This window comes from Gopherus flavomarginatus, chromosome 8 (genome assembly GCF_025201925.1).
Source record: "Gopherus flavomarginatus isolate rGopFla2 chromosome 8, rGopFla2.mat.asm, whole genome shotgun sequence".
Lineage (NCBI taxonomy): Eukaryota > Metazoa > Chordata > Testudines > Testudinidae > Gopherus > Gopherus flavomarginatus.
This window is the reverse complement of record NC_066624.1, coordinates 57,155,143-57,170,988: the sequence shown is the minus strand read 5'-3', so window position 1 is coordinate 57,170,988 and position 15,846 is coordinate 57,155,143. Positions and strand designations below refer to the sequence as shown.

The 15,846-nt window shown below is 52.1% G+C and overlaps 1 protein-coding gene across 1 annotated transcript in view; it reads left to right on the top strand.

Annotated features, from left to right (window-relative positions):
* Positions 1–15,846, top strand: part of KIF1A (kinesin family member 1A) — a 185,183-nt gene that overhangs the window by 132,236 nt on the left and 37,101 nt on the right. The window contains exons 35-38 of the mRNA XM_050965747.1: positions 1,674–1,782; positions 5,487–5,553; positions 5,683–5,767; positions 6,793–6,898. Of these exons, the coding sequence (XP_050821704.1) occupies positions 1,674–1,782; positions 5,487–5,553; positions 5,683–5,767; positions 6,793–6,898 (367 nt within the window). The remainder of the gene's footprint in view (positions 1–1,673; positions 1,783–5,486; positions 5,554–5,682; positions 5,768–6,792; positions 6,899–15,846) is intronic.

Genomic DNA, 15,846 nt, shown 5'->3' with positions numbered 1-15,846 from the left:
CTCAGGGGGGTGGGGGCGGGGCTGGGGTGGAGCAGGGGTGGGAAGAGGTGGGGAACGGGCAGAGCAGGGGTGGGGAAGGGGCGGAGCAGGGCAGGGGCCCTGGGGAAGAGCCGTAGCAGGGGATGGAGCAGCACGCAACTGCGCAGGGCACCAGGAAATTTGGTGCCCCAAATTTCCTGGTGCCCTACGCAGCTGCGTATTGTGTGTATGGGTAAGGATGGCTCTGATTCCACTTGTTATAGGAAAGGGTTCCTGCACTGAAATTAAATTGCCTCCCATCAGCGTGCGCATCCAGACTGCAGAATACCCATCCCGGGGTGTCTCTCCTTCCTTCACTCTTACATCTCCCCTCCCCCTTGTTGGGCAGAGACGTGCTACCAGCTCTGTCCTGACGCACATTGATTTGAGTGGGACACCTGTTTAAAGCACTGGCTCAGAGGGCTCGGGGGTGGTTAAAGAGGGCTGAAGTGTGCAGCATTGGCAAAGCAGACTGCATCCTCGTCCCCATGATGTCCATTCACTCCCACTCCATTTCTCAACTGTTTTGCGGTTTCTGTTTGTTTCCCTTCCCTCCACCCTGAAGAGCATGAAAAATCCCTCCAGCTGATAAAATATTTGGTGCCTGGTGTGCTAGCCGGCTTACTGCTGGATGCGCTCTCTGGGCATGCTCTCTCTCCTGCTAGCTCAGCCACCTCGTTCCTTCTGCGAGAGAGGGAGGAGTCCAGCCCTGTGCAGCCCCCTCCTCTCCCACTTGTAATGAACTGTGCTGTGAGAAAGGCTCCGCAACCTAAATGGTTCCTGGACACCACTGTGGAAGATCCTACTACTCCTCGGGTTTCTAGCCATGCCTCCTGTGGGGAATGTGTCCATGTAATGCCTGGGGGACACCCACAGAGCTCAGTACTGAATGGCATTGCCATGCCTGTTCCCACCTTTCTGAGGATACTTGCATTTTTCATTTCAGCACAGTTCATTACGGGGGAGGACGGGGACGGGACGGGGCTGGACTCCTCCCTCTCTCGCGGAAGAAACGAGATGGCTAAGCTAGCAGCAGAGAGAGCATGCCCAGAGAGCGCATCCAGCAGTGAGCCGGCTAGCATATTGGGCACCAAATATTTTAGCATCTGACACCCGAGTCCCAGTGGTTTTCCTCGCAGCCTAGTGTCTTGGTTTGCTGTTGCCTCTGTGTGTCCTACCTCTTCGTTCTGTGATTTGGGGTCAGGCCTCTGGCTGGAACTGTCTGAAGGGGGTGGCCTGTCAGAGGGCGATGCTCAGCCAGAGCTTAGCAAAAGCAGCAGTCACTTCTTCTGTATGTGTCTCGTCTCTCATATACACTGTGTGGGCCTGATCCTTCGTACTGTTGCTCCCCACATCGGCCCGCTGGCTTCAATGGGACTACGGACAGGAGTATGAACCACAATGGGAGTAAGGATTCACAGAATCTGAGTGGGTGCATGTGTTTGTGCACGTTCTCGCCCCTTCGCTTGGCATGTTGGGGGTTAGAGGTCATCTCCAGCTGGGGCTAGATCTCAGCTAGCTGCTCTCCTAGACAGTCACTGCCAGTGGTCCTAGCTCTGACTGACACTCATCTTTTGAATGGTGCAGTGAGTACAGCTCACACTTCAGCAGCTTCTCATTTCCTGTTTGTAAGTCTTATTTTCTGCCCACCGTAGTGCCAGCGACGAAGCTGAGCACCTTGGCACGCCCCAGCGCCGGGCCGTGCCAGTGCAAATATGATCTGATGGTCTTCTTTGAGATCTGCGAGCTGGAGGCCAATGGCGAGTAAGTACCTCCCCTGCTGAGGGCTGACCAGGGAACCAGAGTGTCCTACTGTCGGGGGATCCCATCCTGGGGAGCAGTAGGGGGAATCATACCCTGGGGAGCTCAGCTGTCAGGCAAGGTCTAGATTATACTTAGTCCTGCCATGAGTGCAGGGGACTGGACTAGATGACCTCTTGAGATCCCTTCCAGGACTATGATTCTGTGCCAAACCACAGTGTCACTTTTTGAGATGTCCCTTGCAAAATGGAACAAGTTTCTCCCCAAAGCACAGTGTGGTCCAAAGAGCTATGAGAATTGTGCTGATGTAGCTGCCTCATGCAGAACAATGAGAAAAGGAAATCAGACAGTAATACAATTACCTTCTCCCCACCCCAGCAGCCAGCCACAGCTGTTGATTTAATTACAGCTCTTCCAGATAAAAGGTCTACTGTATGTGGGAGCAGCTGCCCCAGTGCCAGGTACAGGGCACATGTAGGGGGCCCTGCACTATCAGCAGCAGGCTTTGAATTGCTTGGTAGCTGTAGGAAGAGCCTGGGAAGAATCTTTTCAAAGCACATTCATTAATGAGCCTATGTGCAGCTAAGAGATCTTACAGGGGTCTCCAGAACTGCCACAGCGGAAGGTGCATGGGCCTCCCTGTGCATTCCAGGTGGGATTTGCTGGTGAAAGATTGACAAGATGTTGGGAGTTGGGGCAATAAGTGATGCCTGCCACAAGTAATGGCCACAAAAATAGCCTGCCACAAGTAAACAAATGAGGGACATGGGACTGGCGCTAGCATGCAGCTGGAGAGCACGGGGCAAATGCAGCAAAAAAGCAGTTGCAAACCAACCACAATTCCTTGGGCTAGTGCTTGCAATGGCTTGTCTAGACTCTCACCTCCAGCCTAGAGTTTTCAATTGAAGGAGTTTTTTATTCCCCATCTGTTTGGTGTCACACTGATCGTGAAGACATCTCACATCTGTGCTGCTCCCACAGCAGCCTCTTTTTGGGATTCACACAAGAGATTCGTTGGTGGTTCATCGATAATTTGCAAATGTGGCTGCTTTTAGGTGACCAGTGCAGGAGGCAGACACAACACCATGGGAGTTGAGGGAACAGTCACATGGCGCCAGAGGGAATTCTCACAGGCATCCATTGGAAAACCAAACCACAGGTTTAAAGAAACGTTGGCACAAAGTATTGGTCAGGCAATTGGGCATAACAAATAAATGTCTAAAATCACGGTCTGGTTGTGGGTAATTCATAACCAGGACCAACAGGCAAAACTCAGCCAATAAAAGATTCAAGCACCTCTGAGTCTGGGATGCTCTAAGGGCTCCACTGATGATCGGAGACATCCAATCACCTGCTGCTGCTTCCGGGAGAAAGTCTGTTCGCTCCTAGGCATGGCCCCTATGGAGTCTGGGCCTGTCCCGCCTGTTTCTGGTCTCCAGTGTGCTGGGCTGGGCTCAGGACATTGGAATGCCCTTTTGCTAGCTGAAGGGCTGAGCCCAAATCTCTTCGAGTCATCAGGACCCTTCATGCATGGCACTGGCAACACAAATGGGAATCATGAGAGAGAGAGAGAGCACTCTAGGGTCCTGTGATGTGCACGTGTGTGAGACCTTGTGCCCTGGGAAGTGCGTGTGTGAGAACCCTCATGTCCTTGGGGGTGCGTGTGTGAGAGCCATCGTGTCCTGGGGGGTGTGTGTGTGAGATACCCCAGGACCTCTGGGGTGCGAGTCTGAGATTCCCCCAGGCCATGGGGGTGCATTGTGTGTGTGAGATCTGCCAGACTCTGTACGGTGCGTGTGTGAGTTCCCCTTGGCCCTGGGAGGTGGGTGGGTGAGATCCCCCAGGCCCTAGGGTGTGCATGTGTGAGATCCCACAGGTCTTGAGGCATGCCTGTGTCAAATTCCCTGGGCCCTGGGGGTACGTATATCAGATCCCTAGGCCCTGAGGGGTGTGTGTGTGACATCCTCCAGGCCCTGGGGTGCAAGTGTGAGATCCCCCGGGCCCGGGGGGAGGGGCAGTGTCAGATCCCCCGAGCCCGGGAGATTCATGTTTCAGATCCCCCAGGCCTTGTGGGGTGCTTGTGTGAGATCACTTGGGCCATGTGGGGTGCGTGAGATTCCTCAGGCCCTGGGGGTATGTGTATGAGATCCCCTGGCCCTTAGGAGTGCATGTGTGAGATCCCTAGGGCCTGGTGGGTGCATGAGTGAGATCCCCCAGGACCTATGGGTTGCATATGTCAGATCCACCGGGCCCTGGGGGGATGCGTGTGTCAGATCCTCAGCCCTGGGGAGGGCATGAGTCTCATCCTCCAGACCCTGTGGGGGGGGAGGTGTCAGATCCTCCAGGCCCTGGGGGCACGTGTGTGTGATCCCCCAGGATGGGGTGCAAATGTCTGAGATCCCCCTGGGCTTTGGGGGTGCATGTGTGAGATCCCCCATACCCTGGGGGCATGCATGTGTCCAATCCCACGGGTCCTGGGGGGTGCCTGTATCAAATTTCCCAGACCCTGGGGGGTGCATGTGTCAGATCCCCCAGTCCTGGAGGGTACATCTGTCAGATCCCCGAGACCCTGGGACGATGCGTATGTGAGATCTCCCGGGCCCTGTTAGGTGCGGACTCCCTGGATGCTTTGGGGCTGGAGCACCCACAGGGAAAAGTTAGTGGGTGCGCTGCACCCACCGGCAGCCAAGCTCCCTACTCCTCCTCCCCCCCCGAGCACGCCACATCCTCACTCCTCCCCCTCCCTCCCAGTGCTTCCTGCTGCACTGCCACCTAACAGCTGTTTGGCGGTGCTTATGACTTTCTGGGATGGAGGGGGAGGAGCGGGAACGTGGCATGCTCAGGGGAGGAGGTGGAGAAGAGATGGGGCAGGGGCGGGGACTTGGGGTAAGGGAGTGGAATGGGGGCAGTGTGAGGGTGGTGTAGAGGTGGGGCCAGGGGTGTAGGGTAGGTTGAGCACCCACCGGGAACAGGGAAAGTCGTCACCTATGCTGGGGGGTGGGGGGATGAGATCCCCCGAGGCTTGGGGATGTCCGTATGTGAGATCCCCTGGGACCTGTTGGGTGTCTGTGTGAGATCCCCCAGTGACTGGGGGGGGGGGTGAGATCCCTGGCCCTTGGTGGATATTTGAGATATTCAGGGCCCTAGGGAGTGCGTGTACGATCCCCAGGACCTCTGGGGTGCATGTGTGAGATCCCCCAGGCTCTCTGGTGTACATATGTGAGATCCCTTGGGAGATTCCCTGGGCTTTGTGGAGTGCATGAGTGAGATCCCCCGGCCCTGGGGTGTGCGTGTGAGAGATCCCCCAGGCAGTGGGGGCTGTGAGTGTGAGATCCCCCGGGAGTGTGTGTCAGATCCCTCAGGACCTCAGGGGATGCAAGTGTGAGTTTCCCCAGGCCCTCGAGGGATGCGAGTTCGAGATCCCCCTGGCCCTTGGAGGATGCACATGTGAGATCCCCCAGGCCCTGAGGGTTACATGGGGTTACATGGGGTTAGATGGGGGATTGGTGTGTGAGATCCCCTGGGCCCAGGAGGGTGCATTTGTGAGATCCCCTGGGGGGAGCATGTGTGAAATCCCCAGGGACTTGGAGGGTGCATGTGTGAGATCCCCCCTGGCCCTGGGGTGGCGGGGTGAGATTGCCCAGGCCTTGGCATGGGGAGGAGCACCTCCATCTCAGATCACATCTCACTGAGTTTCCCTTTTTCAGTTACATTCCTGCCATTGTTGATCACCGCGGAGGGATGCCATGCCTTGGAACCTTCCTGCTCCACCAGGTATGGTCCTTGCCCTGCTCCTTGTCCCTGTGCCACTCCACTGGCCCATCTTCCTATTCCCCATAACAACTGGGTGTGGGGCTGTTGGTTTTCACCACTGCCCTTTTCTCTCTGGCGTGGTGCTGACAGGGAATCCAGAGGAGGATCACTGTGACATTAGTGCATGAAAACAGCAGCCTCGTCCGTTGGAAAGAAGTGCGAGAGCTGGTTGTAGGTAAGCAGAGTTGCTGGTTGGCAGGGTCTGAGCAGATGCCTCACTCCTGAATCCTCATACCTGTGTGCTCCCTCCCGTTCCCTTCTCTCCCATAATCTCTTCTCCCTCATGCTTTGTCCAGGCTCCCGTTCCTCCTACTCTGTCAGGCCTGTTGTGGGAAATAATGCAGATGGTTGCTGGGGGCCAGCTGGCACTCCCTTTACTCATGCTCAGCAGCACATCACTCAGTAAGGCGCCCCCTCCTTGAGTACCAGGCTACCCCCAGGAGCCAAGGCTGCACTGCTAGGCCCTTACTACTGCTGCAGCAGGAGTCCCGGGGCGGATCCTCAGCTGCTGTCAATGGTCAGAGTTCCATTTACTTCAATGGAAATTGCCACCAGCTGAGGCTGTGCCCCCATTATTCTTGTTAACACTCCGGATTAGACTAAGGGACCTCTGCCAGCTCTTTGAGTCCCCATTTGGGGAATTAGGGCCCTCTCGGTGCCTGCTCTCTACCCAAGGCATAGTGAAGGAGAAGGGGCAAGGAACCTCTCTCATTGCATAGCCCATGTAAAGGCCAGGCTGCTTTGGGGAGCTCAGGAGTGGCTCCATGCATATGTCCTTACTGGTAGGGGAGGGGCAGGATGGAAGGACATACCTCCTCCTCTCCATGGCCTTTGGAGGCTTCTGGCCTTTGGGGCTGGCTGGCCACGTGGAAGGGAGTGAGCCAGACGTGCACAGGGGTGTGGTAGCAGGCTCACAGAGCTCCTCCTAGTGGTCCCCCTGGAGCCATGCACCCTCCCACCCATGGGGATGAGCCTGGGCAGTTTGATCTCTACTAGCAAGAGGCGATGGATATAGGGGCCTGTCCCAAGGGGCTGAAGGAGGATATGATGCTGACATTAAGCATCTTCCCCCACTTCTCACCTTTACCATTTACCCTGCTATGCAGCTTGAAACTGTGAACCATCCCCACTGAGCTGTGCCCCCCTCCTCCCGCCCAGCTGCCTATACTGCAAATGGTGTGTTCTGACGTGTGTTGGCAGGTCGGATCCGAAACACTCCAGAGGGAGACGAGTCTCTGATTGACCCCAACATCTTGTCTCTGAACATCCTGTCCTCTGGATACGTCAACCCCTCCCAGGATGATCGGTGGGTCTGGCCTGGCTTTGCCATCTTTTCACTTTGCCCTGCTGTCCTGAGGCGCTAGACAATGTCTGGTCCAGTTAGGTTGACAAGAGCTGTCTGTGTTTATGGGGGCTTCTCCCCCTCCTGCACGCAAGGTCTTGCCCATCAGGGCCTTCTTGCTGCTGCAAGACCACTTGGGGGTGGTGGTTGTGCTGAGTCTGCATTTCAGAGGGCACTGGCAGGATGACGACATGGCTGCACCACAAGGCAGGAACAGTGGAGAATCCACAGAAGCCCAGGGATTCGAGGTGGGCTTCTCCAAATCCCACCACACACAAACACACACACTGATGGTGTCTCAGATCATTATTTGGCCGACAGCTTTCCCCTGAGGCTGCTGAGGCAGGTCTTCCTTGCACCACCAAGGGCTGCCATGGGCATGTGCCAAAGAGGGCCTCACTTCCCAGTGGCATTTTCAAAATATTACACCAACATCAAAGGAGTCTTTGGATTTTCACCCACCTGTGGATTTTAAGATGCCATCCCCCATCCCTGTGTTGTAGCAGCATTGACCCAGGGTGCTGAGGCCCCATGGCCCTACATTCAACTGATAGGCAATGTTGTATGCACCTCCCTTTAGATGCTGAGACTGTCACCTAGGCTTCTCTGAGACCCAGTATAGCTGTGTGCTGCAGTATCAGTCAGATGCCTATAGGGGCTCTGCTACTGGTGATGCTTTTGGCTAAGTCGTAAGGGGGTGGCAGCAAACACCAGAACTCGGAACCCTAGCAGCAACCTGGGAATAAATAACCAGTCAGTAGGTCCGTAGTGGCTGTGGAGCGACTGTTATGGAACCACAGAGCAGAGCTCCAGGTCACTGCTGCAGCTCAGGGCAAGCAGCAAGATGTCTAGCCTGGAGAGCTGTCACGGGTCCACTCTGGAATGGATTCTAGGTGGAAGTGGTTGCACAGTGTGTTTTAGGAGAAGATTGGGAGCACATCCAGCAGAAAGTGGGAGCAGTCACTAGTCACAGAGCCTGCTTGTAATTCGCATAGAGGAGATGAGAGATCATCACTGGCAACGCAAGGGACATCCGCATTGTGTGTGGCCATTGTGAAGCATTGCACTGCCTGTCCTTGGGACATGGCAGGAAGGAAACTGAGCTGGTCTCTGTTACATCTTCCTTCCTTGTATCCTTGGGGACATCTTCTCTTCCTTCCTCCTGCCAGGGCTTCCCTGCCTGTGGGCACATGGTATAATTGAGGGAATACAGTTTAAAACCCAGAAAGCTCAGTGCAGGAGAAATGCTCAGTCCCACTGTGACCTGTGTGCTCACTTACATAATCTGCCTCACCCAGCAATGCCCACAGGCCAGCACTCTGCCCTAGGCCAGCAGAGCCCCTCGCCAGCTGGGTGGCTGACCAAGGGGGCCAGAGCAAGGCAGCAGGTTGCTGGAGTGAGTACATGAGTGGAGTGGGGAAGGGCAAGGGTGGGCCAGGCGTAACGTGAGTCACACGACAAGCAGTTGCATCTGAAGAGTCACTGTGCAGTGAATGACCCTGAGGAAAGGATTGGATCAGGGCAGTAGGGCAGGCTCCACTGTGTGCTGTCAGAGCCATGCAGGTGACGCTGCATGAGGCTGACAGCAGCAGTGTTCAGAGGGAGCAGGGACTCAGAACAGCTGCACTTCAGCACCTCTCTGGGTAGCTCAGATCATTTGTTCCTGCCTGTCCTGAGCAAGACAGAAATCGATACAAACAAAGTGCAATAGAGACAGCGTTTCTCAACCTTTCACTATCAAGGACCAGCTTGTTGCCTTCCTAAACTGTATCAGGGAAATCTCAGAGCCGGCGCCAGTCCACAGACCGGTCATTGAGAAACAGTGTAACAGACAGCTGGAAGAATTAGGACTAGATCCTGAACTAGTATAAATCAGGAGCCACATCAATTTACACCAACTGGGGATCTGACTCAGTGACTCCAGTGGAGCTAGGGTTGATTTGCACCAGCTTGGGATCTGGCCCGTTAAATCTGACGTAGCACAGTGTGACTGGGCCCGTTCTGCAGTGCTCATTCTTTTGCCCTACTCCACACACGAGAGCAATGCTGTGGCACCTTGGGAATTTCTCCCTCTTCTTCCACCCCGTTTGAGCACTGCACACTAGAAGAGGTCATTCTGGGCAGGGGATTTCAGCCCTGGCATGGAGTTCTCCAGAGAGTGGAGAGGTGCTTGTTTGCAGAGTTGCTTGTCACAAGACTGTTTACCAAGCAAAGGGGAGGTGTTGCTTACAACTTGAGGGACCCAGGGCGTCAGGTTTGTAACTAGCTTTCTGTCCCAGAATCTAAACTAGGTGTGTGAAAATGCAGTGCTCGCTCCCAGGGCTGGAAACCTTGGATCACTGCCTCTCTCCACAACTGGGACCAGAAGCCCTCAGGAGCATGGGCAGAAGGGGTGGTGCAGGGAGGAGAAGGGGTAACTGGAACATGTGAAAAAGGAAAGAGGATTGCATTTCCACAGGACAATGGAAGGAAACATCTTCACAAATTCCCTTTGCTTCAACCCTGCATGGGCTTTTTGCTTGGTTTGACCCTAGCCGTGGGGAGACCCTGGCTGTAGGGACAAAGGGATAAGAGCCAATTGAATGGGATGCATCTAACCCTCTTTCTGAACTGCTTTTGCTCCCTGCTTTGCTCTTGTGTGTCCTTCAGTCCTCATTGCAGCAAGCAGACCCTGGGCCCATCCCCTGGACTGCCCTTCTCCCCCACCACAGATGTTTCAATGTAAGTTGTTCCTGATGAGAACCAGAAAAGGCCTCACCTTGGAGGTGTTAGCTAGGCCCTCAAGGAGTTGGCTTTAGCCTGTAATGCCAGCAGCCCCAGACTTTTCCCCCACAGGCTCAGGCATGCTTTAGGTTTCCACTGCAAATAGCCCCTGTAGCTAAGATTGTCTCTCCTCCTCCTCACCCTAGCCAGCTGAGATAAGGATGTTTCTTGTTCACACTCTGTCACCACCGTCAGGAAGGGGATCTGGTCTCTTCCCCTTTACAACTCCCCAAACAACAACGCAGGCCATGGCTGTTGCCCCTCGGCACACTGCTCACACATCCACGCATGCCTACAAGGTGTAAGGCCCCTTGGCTGCAACCCTGCTGCCCTGCATGAGGCAAGGAAGGGCAGCAGGGGCTGCGTGGAGGCATTAGGCGTCTGAATCACTTCCTTACAATGCTGCTGCTGCTGCCCTCCATTTGAACCCACACTAACCATGTGATTGTTTTGTGTTTTTGCAGGCAGTTTCTTGATTCGGATATGCCTAGGTAGTATTTGTTTCCCTTGGGTTTTTTTCTTCACTTCCTCTCCCCTCCTTGGCACTCTTCCTCCCCTTCAGAGACAGAACTGAAATTTCCAGACACTCCATCCACTGGCTTCCCTTTCTCTTTCACGTCTCTGGGCTGCTCTTTTGTTCCGTTTCTGTCCCTTGGGCTTCCCTGTTTGTTTGGATCACTCTCTCGTTAGCCTCTGTTCCTCTGGCTGGCTTTTCCTTCGATTTTGCTGCTGTTGTAACTTTGTGACATTTGGCAAAGACCATCCTGCCCCCTCTTGTACCCTCTCCCAGCTTGGGCCCAGGAGCGTTTTGGGTTGCTGGGAGCTGACCCAGGCTGCATGAGAGGCTGGACTGCAGTGTGTGGATGGGTAGGGCACTTTGGAAAAGATACCATATGAAAGATAGAAAGGGGAGAGAAATGGAAGCAACGTAGCTGAGCTTGGGAGCAATCTACAAGCTGCATGTAGAAGGAAGGGACATAACAGGTGAAATCCTGGCTCCACTGAAGTTGGTGGGAGTTTTGCCATTGACTCCAGTGAGGCATGATTTCACCCAAGCTTATTAGTCTCTGGCCTGCTTGACAGAATTTCCACCAAAGAAACCTCTGTGGAGTCACAGATTCACTGGCTTGAATTCTCAGTTTTGCTAAGGCCCCTTAGCATCCCTCTGCAAATTTAATGGGGCCTTTAAGTGAACACCCATTTTAAGGCCCCTTTCTACTGCCAGATCAGTATAACCAGGCCTTGGCATAACTGAAAATCAGGCCCTAAAGTTTTTAAGCTCAGAAAGGATTATTATCATAGAATATCAGGGTTGGAGGGGACCTCAGGGGGTCATCTGGTCCAACCCCCTGCTCAAAGCAGGACCAATCCCTGGACAGATTTTTGCCCCAAATCCCTAAATGGCACCCTCAAGGATTGAACTCACAACCGTGGGTTTAGGAGGCCAATGCTCAAACCACTGAGCTATCCTACCCCCTTCAGCCCATCATCATCATCAGATCATCTGGTCTGATCGTCTGACTGCTGAAGAGAGATAACAGGCCAGATCCTCAGATGGTGTAGAGCAGCATGGCTCTCTTGCAGGTTTACACCAGCTGAAGGGCTGGCCCCTTGTTCTTTGGGCATTACCAGAGGAAAGTGTTTGGAACTGTAAGTTAACGCACTCTCTTCTCAGAGTCAAATCTTGATATGATCACAGCCTGCAGGGATCCTGGGGTCATCTTATTACTGTGTAATAGTTTTACTATTGAATTGACTTTAGTGGAGCTGTGCCAGTTTACTCCAAGGGGGATCTGGCCCATTGAAGTCAGTGGAGCTGTGCCAATTTATACCATTTGGGGATATGGCCCTCTGTACATGCTTTTGAATGCCTAACTGTGCATAGTTGTCAAATAAATGTGGTTTTTTTGCATGTAATTTAATTTTGTTTAAAGAAAAGTTCCCAGTTCCATAACTAATGGGCACCTGCCAGCAAAGGGTAACTGGTGCCTGTCAATATCATTAATAAACTGCTCACTTGTGGGGAGGGGTGGAGGAAAAGCAGAGATATAAAGGCAGAGGGGAGGCTATAGGGAAATAGGTGCACAGGGGAGGCTGGGGGGATATATAGATATGTGTAGATGCTATATATACCATTGTGGTAGGGGTGCTGGAAATACAGAAGCAGGCATCAAAAACTAGGAAGAGGAGATGGGAGAAGTGGAAAGATGAGATTATAAAAAGCCAAAAAATTGTGAAGAAGGGACCTTTGATTGGCCTTCTTGCTCTGTCTCATGCTTCCCGTGTTGAGAGAGACAAGGTGGGCGAAGTAATATCCCTGAAGAGCTCTGTGAAGGCTGGAAGCTTGTACCCTCCACCAACAGAAGTTGGTCCAATTAAAAATATATTACTTTGCATATCTTGTCTTGATCATATGCTGGGAGCAGCATGACTACAACAACGCAACAGACTTCCCAGGGGAGCATGGGATTGTGACATTACCCAGGGTACAGTCTGGACTGTTGAACAGCTGTGTCCCCTCAGTTCCCCAGCATGGGGTGCCTTTTATACTGCCTCGCTGTGAGCAACGACTTCTGGTCTGCTCACAGAGCCTCCAGTGTGTAAATCACTCCCAGTTTCACTGGGTGAGTGCCGTAGGCAGCCATTCTTGAATTACAGTGCAGGGTAACACCACCAAATTTTCAGTCTCAGACATTCCCGCAGAAATGTGCATCTTGTGCTGCCCAGAACACGCTTGGACAACACAAGTTCATATAAAGTCTGTCATTTATTATTAGAAAATCATAGAATATCAGGGTTGGAAGGGACCTCAGGAGGTCATCTAGTCCAACGCTCTGCTCATAGCAGGACCAATTCCCAACTAAATCATCCCAGCCAGGGCTTTGTTTAGCCTGACCTTAAAAACCTCTAAGGAAGGGGATTTCACCACCTCCCTAGGTAACCCATTCCAGTACTTCACCACTCTCTGAGTGAAAAAGTTTTTCCTAATATCCAACCTAAACCTCCCCCACTGCAACTTGAGACCTTTTCTCCTTGTTCTGTCATCTGCTACCACTGAGAACAGTCTAGATCCATCTTCTTTGGAACCCGCTTTCAGGTATTTGAAAGCAGCTATCAAATCCCCTCTCATTCTTCTCTTCTGCAGAATAAACAATCCCAGTTCCCTCAGCCTCTCCTCATAAGTCATGTGCTCCAGCCCCCTAATCATGATACATACAAATCTTGTTATCCCAAATGGAGTTTTCCAGACACTTCAGTCCAAGCACATTGATGTAGATAAAACAATGGAACAAGTTTATTAAGTACAGAAGGATTTTTTTGCCTCTGTGGAGCAGGCTTTTAATTCAGGCATGTGTTTGAGGCTTTGGCAAGGAAAGGGTGTACTGCAACCATGCCTGCCCTCGGACCCTCCCTCCAGAATTTCTCTGGGCTGGACACCACTCTCTTGTGAAGTTTCACCCATGCAGAGATTTCCCCTCTCCTGTCTTGGAGAGACAGTTTTATCCCTTACAAGCTTTGCAAGAACAACATCTTTCAATGGAGTGCCTTGGTTTGGTAAAACCCCACTTTCTGTTCCCAACAGGTCAGCGAGATGGACTCTCTCTTCCCAGAGATCTGACCCCCAGTTTTTCCTAAAACCTGATTCGCAGGAGAGGGGTCTGGCATTTTAAATGTAGACTTTTCACCCTCCTCCTGGGAAAGATACTCCCTACAAAAGGTGGGCGGACTTTACACACACACACACACACACACACCTGCTTCCGTCTGGACTTTCCTCTTTGAGATCCCCTCTGGGCCAGATACTTGTGTCCCCCAAAAGGGAAGGTGACCCTGGTCCAGCTGTGGTCTCACAGCTACCTGCTATGACAGACTCTTCACTGGCCAGCAAAATTCCTTCCTTTTCACTCAAGTTGCGCTTGCCAGCAATCACCAGGACCCCAACTTCCACCTTTGAGACACATGTCTCTCTGCACCCCAGGTCAGGCCCTGCTTCCTGCTGACCTGCAACTTTCTGGCAGTCAGCAGCTGGAGTGGCCCCCCTGCTATAAGGTGGTACATCCCCCTCCCCCAGGGAGCTGATTACGGGACAAGAGCTGGCTTTGTCCAGCCCCTCTGGGACTTGCCTTGAAACCCAGGGCTACAAGAACTGGCTACAACCATCCCTGCCCCCAAACCTGCATTCTTTACTGCTATAGAGGAATCTAAGAGGCACTTTTCTGTTCCCCTAGCAGTCCATGTGACTTCACCCCCACCCTGGGACTTTTAGCACAAGATTCGTTTTCACTGCTAACCAACTTGGGACAGATTCAGCCACATTAAAGAAATCGTTTCCCAGTAGAAACGGTGCAAAATTGTGTGCAACCATTGAAATGGTCAGTTCAGCCTGTAAACCCCCAGTTTGCATGTGTACTTTAGCTGATGGCGCAAGGACTTTGTAACCCTCCCAGCAGCTCCAATTCTGCTAGTTTCCCAGGCAATAAATCCTTCTCCTGGATCAGGTCCCTCCTGACCACAAAAATCTTAGTACCTGTATCTCTTAGGCCAAGAAGCACTTTTCCATTCAGTTTCACAGCATGCATATGCTCACTGGTTGGTTGTGTGGAAGCAAGTTTTACAAATCTTGTGTGGAAAGAGGCAGCAGCTGTGCTCTGAGAAGTAGCAGTTTTGTGTGTTACTTGCTGCTTGTTCCCACTCAGCAAGGGATGCTTATTCCTCAGGTGCTCAGTGTACTTACAGTGAGAGCACCTCCTGGGCTTCTCTGCTTGCACAGGAAATTTGGGACGAGTAACAGGGGAATGGGAAAAAGGAGGCTGGGTGTTCACCTCCCCCAGGGGTAAAAAGGTGATTCTGCTTTCCCCCCAACCCTGTACCCCTCTGCCAGTGGTTTATGTTAGATTGCAGCTTGTGCTTTCTCATAAGAGTCTGCATACCCAGCTAATTCACCTACTGCATCCATCTTTTTGTTCCACAAACACTGTTTTATGTCATCACTGAACATATTCAGGAATTGTTCCTGAGTAACTAAATCACACATTTCTTCCAAACTTGTAATGCATTTCCCCCTCACCCACTTATTTACCAAACCTCTTTTTTCATTTACATAAGCTACATTACTTAATCCAGATCCCCTCTTAAGACTTCTGAAGTTAACCCTGTAGGTTTGAGGTGTAACCTGAAACTGTTTTAAAACCAGTTCCTTAAATTTGCCTAGTTTGAAGCATCATTAATAGGCGTCTTATTGAATATGTCCAGAGCTCTGCCAGTCAATTTTGCTACCAATGTGGTTATCTTTTGACCTTCAGGAATTTAATGGAGGGTGCACAGTCTTTCAAAGGTGAAGAAATGTTTGACAATATCGCTGAATTCATAATACTGTGGACATAGTCACTGCCATTTGTGAATTTTGGGGGAAGTTGATCCACCAGCTGAAGGGTTTTGTCCCCTCAACCCCATAACAGCCAGTTCATGCTTTTGGGCCTCAATAGCTCTTTTGTGGGCAGCTTCCGCCCTGGCTGTTTCTGCCTCCGCCCTGGCTGTTTCAGCCTCCATAGCTTTCTTGTGGGCAGCCTCTTCTGCCTCCATTGCTCTTTTGTGGGCAGCCATCTCCCTGCCTTTTCTGCTCTTTGAGTTTCAATTGAAACTCCCGGTCCTTTCCCTTCTTTTATGCGTCCAGCCTAGCCAGCTCTAGTTTAGAAGCTGCTTCACTGGTCGTCATTTTCCTGCTTTCTTGTGCTGGGCCACACCCCTCTGCAGTTCGCTGAAAGCTGGGATACACTCAACTCAAGGGATTCTCAGTTAACAGAGACTTGCCCTGCACCTAGTGTTCAGCTTTTCTGGGCAATTTGCAACTTGTATAGTTTTAGCTTTTTCTGATCTTTAATCTTATTTATTTTGCTTTCTTTTTTGTCCCTACTTTCCTTGCCCAAATTAAGCAAACAGAAAATAACAAACCAGTAACCACTATGTCTGTTCTCCAGGCACCATACTTAAAACTCACTTAAAATCACTACCTAACTCTAAGCAATCAGCTGTGTGCAGATCCTGCCAACTACGCCACTGTGACAGGTTGAATCACAGAACCCACTTGGGAGCTGCCACCTGACGTGCCAAGACTATCTCTGCTCCTGCTTTCCCTGCTAGCTTGAGAC